This window comes from Gopherus evgoodei, chromosome 4 (genome assembly GCF_007399415.2).
Source record: "Gopherus evgoodei ecotype Sinaloan lineage chromosome 4, rGopEvg1_v1.p, whole genome shotgun sequence".
In the NCBI taxonomy this organism is placed as follows: Eukaryota; Metazoa; Chordata; order Testudines; family Testudinidae; genus Gopherus; species Gopherus evgoodei.
The window spans coordinates 34,725,367-34,738,197 of record NC_044325.1 but is presented as its reverse complement, the minus strand read 5'-3'; the positions used below and the strand labels follow the sequence as shown (position 1 = coordinate 34,738,197).

At 39.4% G+C, this 12,831-nt stretch overlaps 1 protein-coding gene across 1 annotated transcript in view; it reads right to left on the bottom strand.

The window, feature by feature from the left end:
- Positions 1-9,342: 9,342 nt before the first annotated feature.
- The window catches only part of EFCAB11 (EF-hand calcium binding domain 11), a 99,390-nt gene continuing 95,901 nt past the window's right edge, over positions 9,343-12,831 (bottom strand). The window contains exon 7 of the mRNA XM_030558947.1: positions 9,343-10,094. Coding sequence (XP_030414807.1) covers positions 9,995-10,094 — 100 coding nt within the window. The 3' untranslated portion in view covers positions 9,343-9,994. The remainder of the gene's footprint in view (positions 10,095-12,831) is intronic.

Sequence of the window (12,831 nt, the reverse complement as noted above, 5' to 3'; positions counted from 1 at the left end):
TGAGACTGTGTGGAGCTGTAGCATTTAAAAATTATACAAAATCAACATAGCATATATTAAAATTATTTAAAACTGTCTCACTAATAGATCTCAATATGTAATTGTTAATGGAGAATCTTCATTTAATGTATATGTTTGTAATAATTTCCTGCAGGGGCTGGTTCTCTGCCTTATGCTATCTTAAAAAATTGATCATCTATCTGCAAGAAAAGTATCAATTATTTAAATTTGCAGATGAGACAAGATAAGTGATGGAGAGTTGTCTTTGAGGTCAAAAGGCTGTGGCACAAAGGAATCATTGTGGGGCAAATGTCAGTATGAAATCTCCAAACAGAATCATCCTGCATCTTTTTACAATTATAGCTTACTGTTCACCAGATTCATAATCTTTACAGAAACTAAAAGCTAGAAAATCTGCATGATAACGTGGAAAAATTAGACATTCGACATGTTCAAATGCATATGCATCTTTGAATTTGTTTTGTTTTAATATTTTCTGCTGAACATTCATAAACATTATCTGTAACCTACAGCATGAGCAAACCTTCTTCATGTGATTGGCATTTTTAGATAAGTACTTGGATTGATAGAAAATAAGTATAGACACTCCCTACATCTATTACTTTTTAGTTAAAATCTTGGTATTTGGGCCTTATAAAACACAGTGTACTATACAAAACAAGATTATTTTATGTGTGTGTGTGTGTGTGTGTGTGTATATATATATGTATATCATATAGCAAAGCTCAAATATACTATGATGCCACAACCTTGACTGTACCATGACACAGTCTGTTTTGTTTTTCCAAAATTCATTGGAGAATCCCATGTCATTCCAAGTTTAGCAATAATAATTCTGCTCTAATAAAGAATTCCCACAACCTATTCTTTTTTTTACAGATATTTGACAGTTTTGAAGACTATCAGTGTATTTTTCCACTCCTCTCATGTCTTAAGACACTAAGTAATATGCTGATTAGTTGTTTCAGTAACTTAGTACACTGTTCTGCATTTTTTAGCATCTCAAGCCTGCTCTAAACTATGGTGTGGACAAAGCCAGTACAGAACTGGCTCAAAATCAGGGAGTCACAAACACCTGCTGCGTGCTCCCCCTCCTCAGCTGTGACAGGAGACCATGGTATAGAGTTGAGTATCTGGTCCTGGAATTCTGGACCTCAGGTAAACACATCTGAATTAAAAGAATTCTTTCTCTTCCTGATCTAAGCTTAGATCTACTGCACCAGCTGTAGCTTATGCTGTTTTCACTTTAATTGCAAACATAATATAATCAAGGCATTGATTTAACTAGTGTCATGGGTGCCTAATAAGTTTTGGTATTAAATCACGTTTCTTTTTTTTAAACTGTCATAAACAGATAGCTAAGGGTTAACGTCTCTTTCACCTGGAAAGAAGTGATCTGAAACACCTGACCAGAGGACCAATCAGGAAACGGGACTTTTTCGGATCTGGGTGGAGGGAAGTTTGTGTGTGAGTCCTTTGTTCTTGGTCTTGAATCTGTCCCTCTCGGCTTTGGGAAGGATTTTTCTGTTTCCTGCTTTCTAATCTTCTGTTTCCAAGTTGTAAGTACAAATATAGTAAGGCAGTAAGGTTTCTATTGTTTTCTTTTGTATTTACCTGGGTATAGTTGCTGGAATGTTTTGAATTGTATTGTTGTTGAATAAGGCTGTTTATTCATATTTCTTTTAAGCAATTGACCCTGTATTTGTCACCTTAATACAGAGAGACCATTTTTATGTATTTTTCTTTCTTTTTACATAAAGCTTTCTTTTTAAGACCTGTTGGAGTTTTTCTTTAGTGGGGAACTCCAGGGAATTGAGTCTGTGCTCATCAGGGAATTGGTGGGAGGAAGAAGTCAGGGGGAAATCTGTGTGTGTTAGATTTACTAGCCTGACTTTGCATTCCCTCTGGGTGAGGGAGGAAGAGAGATTAGCTCTCGGTACTTTTGTTTTCCAAGGCTGGAAACGGGGAGGGTGGAATCCCTCTGTTTAGATTCACAGAGCTTGCTTCTGTGCATCTCTCCAGGAACACCTGGAGGGGGGGAAGGGAAAAGGTTTATTTCCCTTTGTTGTGAGACTCAAGGGATTTGGGTCTTGGGTTCCCCAGGGAAGGTTTGGGGGGACCAGAGTGCCCCAAAACACACTAATTTTTTGGGTGGTGGCAGCTTTACCAGGTCCAAGCTGGTAACTAAGCTTGGAGGTTTTCATGCTAACCCCCATATTTTGGACGCTAAGGTCCAAATCTGGGACTAGGTTATGATATAAACCAAGGTGACTCATTTCTCTTAAGCTCAGTTTGACTCCAATACATTTAGGTGATTTGCTAAGTTTACAAATCTACAGTTGGTATCATAGACTGCTGTGAACAAAGAAAATATCTCTGAAGTAGTTTGCTCAAACTCTGATCATAATTCACACATATAATAACACTTCATGAAGATTCAAAACTGCAGTTGCCTAACCAAGTACACTAGATATTTGGACATCTCAGAGTCTCATGGAAGTGGCCCTTCTATTTAGAGTGTTTCTTGGATTCTTAGATTTCTTCCTGTGGTAGTCCTTGACACGTAAGAGCCTTCAAAGATCTAGCCCTAAGCACTGAAAGATGAAGATAGGTGCCAAATCCCACTAGGAACCTATCTACATTTTTAGGCCCCTAAATACTTTTTAAAACCTGGCTCTTAATCATTCATTAATTGTAATTTCTTCTCTCCTTTTCATGTTAGTAAAGTCCCATTTTTATGTAATGTATGAATCAAGATCATGTCACTTTTAAGAATCATAGGGTTAGAATCACAGAATCTTAGGGTTAGAAGGGACTGCAAGGGTCATCTAGTCTAACCCCTTGCCAAGATGCAGGATTAGCTGTGTCTAAACCAGGGGTTCTCAAACTGGGGGTTGTGACCCCTCAAGGATTTGCAAGGTTATTAAATGAGGGGTTGCGAGCTGTTGGCCTCCATCCTCAAACCCCACTTCACTTTGAGTGTTTATAATAGTGGTAAATATTTTAAAAAGTGTTTTTAAATACATAAGTGGGGAGGGGGGGTTGCACTCATAGGCTTGCTGTGTGAAAGGGATCAGCAATACAAAAGTTTGAGAACCACTGGTCTAAACCAGTGTTTCCCAAACTTGGGATGCTGCTTGTGTAGGGAAAGCCTCTGGTGGGCCGGGCCGGTTTGTTTACCTGCCCCATCCACAGGTCCAGCCGATTGTGGCTCCCACTGGCTGCGGTTTCCTGCTCCAGGCCAATGGGAGCGGCTAGAAGCGGCGGCCAGTACATCCCTTGGCCTGTGCCACTTCCCGCAGCTCCCATTGGCCCGAGCGCCAAACCACGGCCAGTGGGAGCCTTGATCAGCCGAACCTGTGGATGAGGCAGGTAAACAAACTGGCCTGGCCCGCCAGGGCTTTCCCTACACAAGCGGTGTCTCAAGTTTGGGAAACACTGGTCTAAACCATCCAAGACAGATGGCTATCCAGCCTCCTTTTGAAAACTGTCAGTGAAGAAGCTTCCACAATCTCCCAAGGTAGCTTGTTCCATTGTCCTACTGTTTTTAAAGTTAGGAAGTTTTTTCCTGAGATTTAATCTAAATGTGCTGTGCTGTAGTTTGAACCATTGCCTCTTGTCCTGCCCTCTGGGGCAAAAGAGAACAACCTTTCTCCATCTTTATGGCAGCCTTTCAAGTATCTGAATACTGCTGTCATATCCTCCCTTATTCTTCTTTTTTCCAACTAAATGTATCCAGTTCCTTCAGCCTTTGCTCATATGACTTGCATTCCACTCTGTTGATTACACTGCTCTACAGCCAAAATGCTCCTGAAATAAATGTAGTCCAACTTTACTAATTCTGGGTCACTGAGAACGAAAATGATGCTTAAAATTGTTGATTGGCTCTAGTTTTCAAGATATGCTATTGGATCAGTATATACGACCCATGACTTGGGAATGGCGGAGGATAAGTGAGTTACAAAGGGAAAGGATCTCAATTTAAACCAGAAATGACTAAAATACATCTTTGACTGGATGTATGAATAAATCTATGACTGGGTTTGGACAGTACTTGCTTTTTAGGCAAAACAATGAATGATGCAATCTGAAGCTGGTATTGCGTCATACATGATATGAATTGCATCATGTTATTCCTAGAAGTCATGGATGATGCAATCATAACGGAGCTTACATCACTCTGCTGAACAAATTGCCCTATATCAGCTCTAGAAATCATACAGTGTCGTGCTCTCTTATTTGTCAGTGTTTGATTTTGCAAAGGGATACATTTCTGTTTAGCCAAAGTGAGCAGAGATGCCTCGTACTTATGTGAACAGTGCAGATAACTTCTGCTATGTTTGTGGTGAAGTGACTTTTGCATCACAAAAGCGCAGTATAACCACTATGGTTAAGAAAGCCTATCACCTTTCTTTTGGCTGCAAAATTGGAGATCAGGACAAGAGGTGGGCCCCACACATCTGCTGCAACACTTGTGCAACAAATCTTCGCCAGTGGTTGAACAGGAAAAGGAAATCTATGCCTTTTGCAGTGCCAATGATTTGGAGAGAGTGCACAGATCATACCAGCAATTGTTACTTCTGCATGGTGCCTCCAGTTGGGTAAGGTGTGTCAAAGAAGAAAAAGTGGACTGTGCATTATCCGAACATTCCATCAGCTATACGCCCAGTACCCCACGGAGAAGGACTGCCGGTTCCTGATGCACCAGAATCATTCTCACTTGAGTCAGATGAGGAAGAGGATGAAACTTCTGGTCCTGAACCATCTATGTCACAGGACCCACATTTTCTCCCATCCTCCTTCTCAGAACCACACCTCATAACACAAGGTGAACTGAATGACCTTGTCAGGGATTTGGAACTACCCAAGAGTAAGGCAGAGCTCTTGGACTCCAGACTACAACAGTGGAATCTCCTGGCAGGCTATCAGGGCAAATGAAGCCCATCAATGCTTGCAGACTATTGCTGGACAGTGACAAGAGATGCTCCATTTAATGAATACAAGAGACAAGCCAAGAAGCGCCGAGTAGACACTGAATAGGACTAAACTATGTACATAATAATTTTTTGCCTTTTGTTTCATAATAAATTTTGTTAATATAACCCTTTTGCTGATTTTTAAAGTGTTCCATAAACAGGACAGGTGAAATATTATTATGTAAAGCAGCCATATACAATTTATGATTAAAACTCTACTATCTACACAATATACATAGACATAAAATGTAAAAACTTAAATATCTTAGAAACAGTAGCCAATCAGTTGTTATAATTGTCATATTTGAGTTCAGCACATCAAAATACATAATAAATATCACATTTTATCTCTGAAGCAGACGACTTCTCAAAAATTGTAGACCAGTGTTATCTTTGTTGCTCACCTCTGGATCCTTTCCAGTTTCTCTACATTCTTTCAATTTTGGTCACCAATGTATAGGACTCCAGTTAATGCTTAATCAGTGCCGAGGAAAGTGGTACTATCTCCTCCAGTGACTTGCTGCGCCTCTGTTAATGCAACCTAAAATTGCATTTGCTTTTTTTTCCCCCCAACAACATTGCATTGCTGACTCATGTTGAGGTTGTGATCCACCACAACTCTCAGAGCCAGCAGTGTTGTTGCCGAGCCTGTTGCACCCCATTCTGTGTTTGTGGATTTTTCTTCACTAAGTGTAGCTCCTTCCATTTGTCTTTGTAGAATTTCATTTTGTTGTCTATAGCAATTCTCTGATTTATCAAGATCCCTCTGAATTTTATCTCTATCCTCCAAAGTATTGGCAATCCCGCCCCCACCCACGCCAACTTTGTGTCATCTGCAGACTTGATCAGGATGCTTTCTAGTTCAACATCAAGGTAATTAATAAAGATATTAAACATCACTGGAGCCAGAACAGATCCCTGTGGAACCCCATTTGAGACCTCCCTCCAATCCAACATCATTCTACTAATAGTTACTCTTTGTTCATGGTTGTTTAACCAATTATGTATCCACTTAATGCTAGTTCTGTTGCTCCGACATTTCTCTAGCTTACTTATCAGAATGTCATTAGGACTATGTTAAAAGCCTTGCTGAAGTCCAGGTATAATATGTCCACTGCATTTCCCCTGTCCACCAATCCAGTTACCTTGTCAAAGAAGGAAATCAAGCTGGTTTGGCATGATTTGTTCTTGGTAAATCCATGCTGGATGCTAGTGATTACCCCTTCATCCTCCAGGTATTCACAAATTGAATGTGTTATACATTGCTCTACTAGCTTTCCAGCTATCTAAGTCAGGCTGACTGGTCTATAGCTTCCTGGCTCCTCCTTTTCCCTCTTTTAAAGTTAGGCACTACATTAGCCCTTCTCCAGTCTTCCAGGAACTCTCCTGTCATCCATTAGTTTGTAAATATTATTGCCAGTGGGTCTGAGATTTCTACAGCTAATTCCTTCAGCACCCTCAGGTGAATAGCATCCGGCCCCACTGATTTGAATTCATTCAAATTGGTCAGACAATCTCTGATGTGTTCTTTACTTATCATGATCTGCATCCTTTCCCCTTTACTGTCTTTGGTGCCTTTGCTAGTCATCTGGTCACATGTTGTTATTTGTGAGAAGACTGAAGCAAAGTAGACATTGAGCAGCTCTGCCTTCCTATCATCTTCCGTTACTAGCTTCCATAGTCCTTGATCTTTCTTCTTTGTCTGACATATTTGAAGAACCCCTTCTTGTTGTCTCTGACATTTCTTGCTACCTGTAACTCATTCTTTGCATTGGCTTTCCTGATTCTGTCCCTATATGCTCAAGCTATTCCTATGTATACTTCCTTTTTTTTTTCTTTCCCAAACGCTTTCTTGGTACTCTTGACACAAAATGATGCACACAAGGGGCCTGATTCACATTTATACTACTGCCAGGGCTGTATAAAGGAGCCTCAAAGAGGATATAGCTGTAGTTTATACCCATTTTAAGAATTCCTTTAGATTGCCAGAGCAGTGCAGAGGGGCCTAAGTGTAAATGAGCATCTGACCCCAGGGGCTCTTCTATGTGATCTTATGGGCTCTGATGGGTCAGCTATTACTCACCCAAACCACCTGAACAAAAGGTGCACAGACACCCTGATAAAATTATTAAACCTGTTGTCTTGCCTTCCCCTATAAGTTTTATTTTTGGGGCCTGACATGGACATGTTGTACACACTATGATATACTGTGTGAATTTACTTTTAGATGCTTCTAATTATTGAACATCTTACGCAGGGCCACCAGCCTTAGGGAAAATGGCACCCTAGGCCAACTTGTATTTTGGTGCCCTTGGCACCCACAGCTCCCCAACCTGATCAGCTTCTAGCCCCATGCCTCCCCGCAGTGCTTAATTTGTATTGAAAGAGGTGCTGGGGTTCAGCCTCAGCACAAATTAAGCACTGCTTGGGTGGCTGGTGCTGGCCAGGCACTCAACTCTGAAGGCAACGCTGCTGCCAGCAGCAGTGCAGAAGTAAGAGTGGCGTGGTATATATGGTGTATTACCACTCTTACTTCTGTGCTGCTGCTGAGGCTTGTGGTGCCTGGCTCAAGGCGGGATCTGCACTGTCACCCAGGGGCTGCATCCTGCCAGAGCCCATGACCCTCCCGCAGCTCTTTGGTCACTCCTGGCTCACTGGGGCACCATTTCAGATTTTGGTGGGGGCCATAACTTTAACCTGAAAACTGGATTTTTTGCAGGTGGTAATTTAGAAATTAACTGACAGGAACACTGTGTCTAAGGAACATTTGGTTACTGTACATAAAATATATATTTGTGTGCACATGGTCTCCCCTGATTTCCCATCTAAATACTAATAGAAATTACTTTTATACAAGTTGAGCCCCTATCCTTGTATCAGTGCTTTCTGTTTCAGGATTAAAGAAGAGACCTCCCCATGTGCCCATCAAATAAAATACGTACTTGCCAGTCTTACAAGAATGGTAAGTTTAGATACCATTGTATAAGAGACATTTAATCTAAATGTTACACTTAGTGAGGTCTCTCTTTTTTTTTAACCTTAAACTATGGAGTAACTAGAGACCTGTTTCCCTGATCCAGAATGAGATTGGTAGCTACTCTCTTCCTCCTATTATTTGTTATTTATTTACAGTGATACTGCCTACATGCTAGGCACTTTCCAAATACTCATGAAGAGCAATCCCTTCTCCAAACAGTTTACAATTTGAAGACAGACAAGCAGACATAGATTGAGGGAAGGGGAACAACAGTAAGAAACTCACTCATAGGCCACTATGCTATGGGTACTGCCTACAGAGGCACACTTATGGTGCTGTAGCCATGCCATTGTAGCACAGACACTGTCTACAGTGACAGAAGGGGTTTTTCTGTTGCTGTAAGAATTCCATCTCCCTGAGCGGTGGTAGCTAGGTCAACAGACACATTCTGCCACTGACCAAAGTGCCTCTAAACGAGGGGTTAAATTGGCATAGCTATGGCATTCAGGGGTATGAGTTTTTCACAGCCCTAGGTGCCATAGCTATGTCAACCTAATTTTTAAGTGTAGACCAGGCCATATATCAGTGGTTTTCAACCTGTGGTCCATGGATCTCTGGGGGTCTGCAGGATGTCTAAGATTTCCAAAGGGCTCCGAATTTCCATTTGAAATATTTTAGGGGTCTGCAAATGAAAAAAGGTTGAAAACCACTGTAATAGATAAACCAGCTATTTAAAAGTTGACTTGAAATTTTGGAATAATTTTTGCATTTTTCATGCAAGTACACATGGTAAGTAAAAAATTAACACTCAAAGGACAGACCCAATGATCCAGCATCAAATTTCTACTGTCTGTTAGGAAGGCTATATGAAAACAGTGGAAGGTAAACGGTCACAGATAAAATAAATCAAACAAGGAGGACTTACGACATGTTCTGAAAATAGCCATAGTGTGGCTCAAAGGGGGCAAGTCTGAAGCTAAGAGAACAGGCAATTTCCTATAAGAGTACAGTACAAAATCTTCATAATCAGGCAATGAGTGGGTGAGTGTGTGCAGGCAATGACAGATTTCATCTTAATTTCCTCTCAGCTCTGGGGAAATACCCTGGCCAAAAGATACACTACCAGAAGTATTCATTGAAGTTCATTCAAGATTTGGGTACATACCTTGGGTTTTTTACCCACAAAAGCTTATGCCCAAATAAATCTGTTAGTCTTTAAAGTGCCACCGGACTCCTTGTTGTTTAAGTTCAGGTGTGTGACCTAAACTTCAGAGGTTTTTCTTTATTTATGAGAGTTCTTTTAAACTACCTCTAAAAGAATTAATTTAATGGAGAAAAGCCTTAAAAGTGTGAAAGTTTATCTTATTGTTTTATTATTATTATTATTATTAATAAACACTTCATATTATCCAATTCTTAATTTTTTTTAACAGTGCAATGCTTTGGAATTAAATCACAGAGTTGTCCAATCAATAAATGATATTGCAATTGAAACAATGTGTGATAGTATAAGAAAAAGGACAAGGTGTTTATATGGAAAATGAATGTACTGATGGTTTAAAAAAAAATTCTATCATCCGCATAAGGTTTAATCTATTCAGTTCCAGGTAGCCTCTCTATAAAGGTATCTCAGACATTTTGGCTCGTTAGTGAAATACTGCTGAAAAAGTCAATTAATAAAATACTAAGTACCTTGAAACCAGTCCCTCTCTTTTCATCTATTTAGCCAAACAGAAAAAGTACATAATTGAAGTTCCCACAAAGCATAAATTGTGGATCAACTTAGATTTCAAATATTTTCAGTATTACACACACACACACACACACACACACACACACACACACACACACACACACACACACACACACACACACACACGTAAATGAATACACCCTAACTCACAACTGTAGAGCTTCAAAAGCAGTTCTTCAGAGCTGCATTTATAGTAAGAGTGCTAGCTGAAACTATTGAAGTTTCATTGATTTTTAAATATCTTATCTTTTCACCAGAGAATACACTTTAGGCAAAGTGCAGTTGTGATACTTCATTTTGTCCGTAGTTCATTGCAGATTCAAATTCTTTGAAGCTGACATGACCATCAGAATCCTGATCGACTTCCCTATAAAAGAAAAGATATTATAGATATCTTATAGTTTGTATTATAATTCACCAATATCCTTCTGGAGTATTCCTACTGTGGTGTCACTAGAACTGCACAAAACCAAATCAAAACAAACAACCTTACCTTTCTCAAAGTTCTTTTCAAAAGGAGAGCAAGGCAGGTCTACACTAGAAATTTACATTGGTGCAGCTGACCAATGCAGCTGCGCCGCTGTAGCGCATTTGGTGAAGACTCTTAAGCTGCTGGAGAGAGGTCGCCTGTTGGCTTAATAACTCCATGTCCATGAGAGGCGGTAGCTATGTCAGCGGGAGAAGCTCTCCCACCAACACAGCTCTGTATACATCGGCACTTAGGCTGGTATAACTACATTGCTCAGGGTTGTGGGTTATTCAAACACCTAACAGATGTAGATACATCAAAGTAATTTTGTAGTGTAGACCAGAACTTAATACCATTATCCACATCAACAGAAGGGAAAACAGAGTCATAAAGAGGTGAAATGATTTGCTCAAAGCTAGTGAAAGACCTGAAAATAGAAACCAAGCCCCTCACTTCCAGTCCAGTGTTCTATCCACTGGACCACAGTGTTTCAGAGGAGCTATTACCTCAAAACTCTGTGACAGAGCCTTTGTTGCACCGCAAACTGGTATGCAATTTACCTTTTGTAATGATCACTGTGACATCTTTAGCCCGATACTTAGCTCTTTACTGGACAAAGATAATGCTAACAAAAGGCCCACACTTGATCCTATGAAATACCCCAATGCAGGACTAATGTCAGACCAAAGAAGAGGTTTCAACAAAAGGTTTTTTTTGCCACTCTCTCAGTTAATATAAAGTTATGCTGAACTGGTACTTACTGATAAACTCTAATGGTAATCATATGGTGGCCCCAGCAGTTTTGCATTATTTAATCTTCAATTTGAAAAATGTACGTTTATAAAGTTTCTAGTCTTTATAGTTATAATGAAAACCCTCCAGATGTAAATTTAGATAACTGTGTTTTCATCTGTGCTTGAAGCAACAGTTCTGAAGAGTAAACAGGCTCTTATTTATGTCAAAGGTGTTAACAGATAAAGTATTAAAGGGTAGCAGCATAATTAATGTCAAACAGCATAGCTTTAAGGAAAATAGGTCTTGTCAAACAAACTTTATATTTTTTGATGCTATTACAAGTTTGATTGATAAAAGTAACTGATTGATGTAAGGTTGATGTAATATACCTAGACATCTGTAAGACATTTGATATATTTCTGCATAACACTCTGATTAAAAAAATTAGCACTATACAAAGTCAATACAGTCCATATTAAATGATTAATTGCTATTCAATTTCTTTATCAAAGGTCTGAAAGTAAATATAAAATCATTGTTTGTAAAACTTGCAGATGACACAAAAATTGGTAGAGTGATAAATAATGATGGGAACAGATTAGTTATACATACTAATCTAGATCACTTGTTAAACTGAGCCCATTCAAACAAAATGCCTCTTAATACAGCTAAATGCAAAGTTAACCACTAGGAACAATGAATGTAGGTAACATTTATAAAATGGGGGACTGTATCCTGGGAAGCAGTGATGCGGAAAAGGACTTAACCATCATGGTAGATAACCAAATGACTTGGGGTAGTCTACACTGCCCAGGAGTTCAGACTAAGGCGGTCTAAAAAGCAGTGCTCACCAAAGTTCTGTGCCGTAACTCCTTTGTGTGGATGTTGCAGGCACAAACTTAAACGTCCCAAGTTTGGACTACTGTAGTCTTCCACTGCAAACCTTTAAAGTCATGTCCACAGCATCCACATAGAACAGTTACAGTGCTTGACTTTGGTCTGCACTGCTGTTCACACCTCATTAATCTGAACTGTGGAGCAGTGTAGTCATGCCCATGAGTTCCCAGTGCAATGCTGTACCTAAGAGGGTGATTGTGATCCTTAGGATATGCAAGCAGGGGAATATTAAGGAGAATTAAGGAGGTAGTATTATCTCTATCATTAATGAGATCATCACCAGAACACCATGTCCAATTTTGGTGTACACACTTCAAAAAGGATGTTGAAAAATTGGAAAGCGTTCAGAAAAAAGCTAGAAGAATGACGAGATCTGGAAAACATTCCTTATAGCAAGAGACTTAAAAAACTCAATCTATAAGAAGATTAAGAGCTGATTTGATCATGGTCTACAAATACCTACATGGGAAGAGATTTCTGATAGACTAGCAATTAAGTCATAATTTGTTAACAATAAGAATAATTAACTATTGGAATAATCTACCTAGGGCTTTTTATTATTTTTATTTAAATTTCAGCATAGATGTACCTGATGCTGTTCAGACAAGTAAGAGTGACTGGTATTTTACTTAAATGATTTTACAGTCTAAATGCTCCTCTCACTTCCTTAGTGGGCAAAAGGAGAATGTCCACCGCTACATTCTCTTAGGGGGCGTAGCTTATTTTAAAAAGATGATCTACTGAAGAATTTAAAAAAAAATCTGCTTTGGTGATCAGGTTTGCTAGTTTGTATTCCAGTAATAATTAGCTTACTAAGATATCCAGACAAACAATACATCCAGATTGATATTTGTGTCCTGATGTCCAAGAAACGAACAGTCTCTGACATTATTATGAGACATCTATTTTTCAAAAGGATCTTCAATCAAGCCTCTAAATTTTCTGCCAGAATCAATGATGGGCACACATTTTAGAATTTAGGGTTGAAATCCTTCATTGAAAT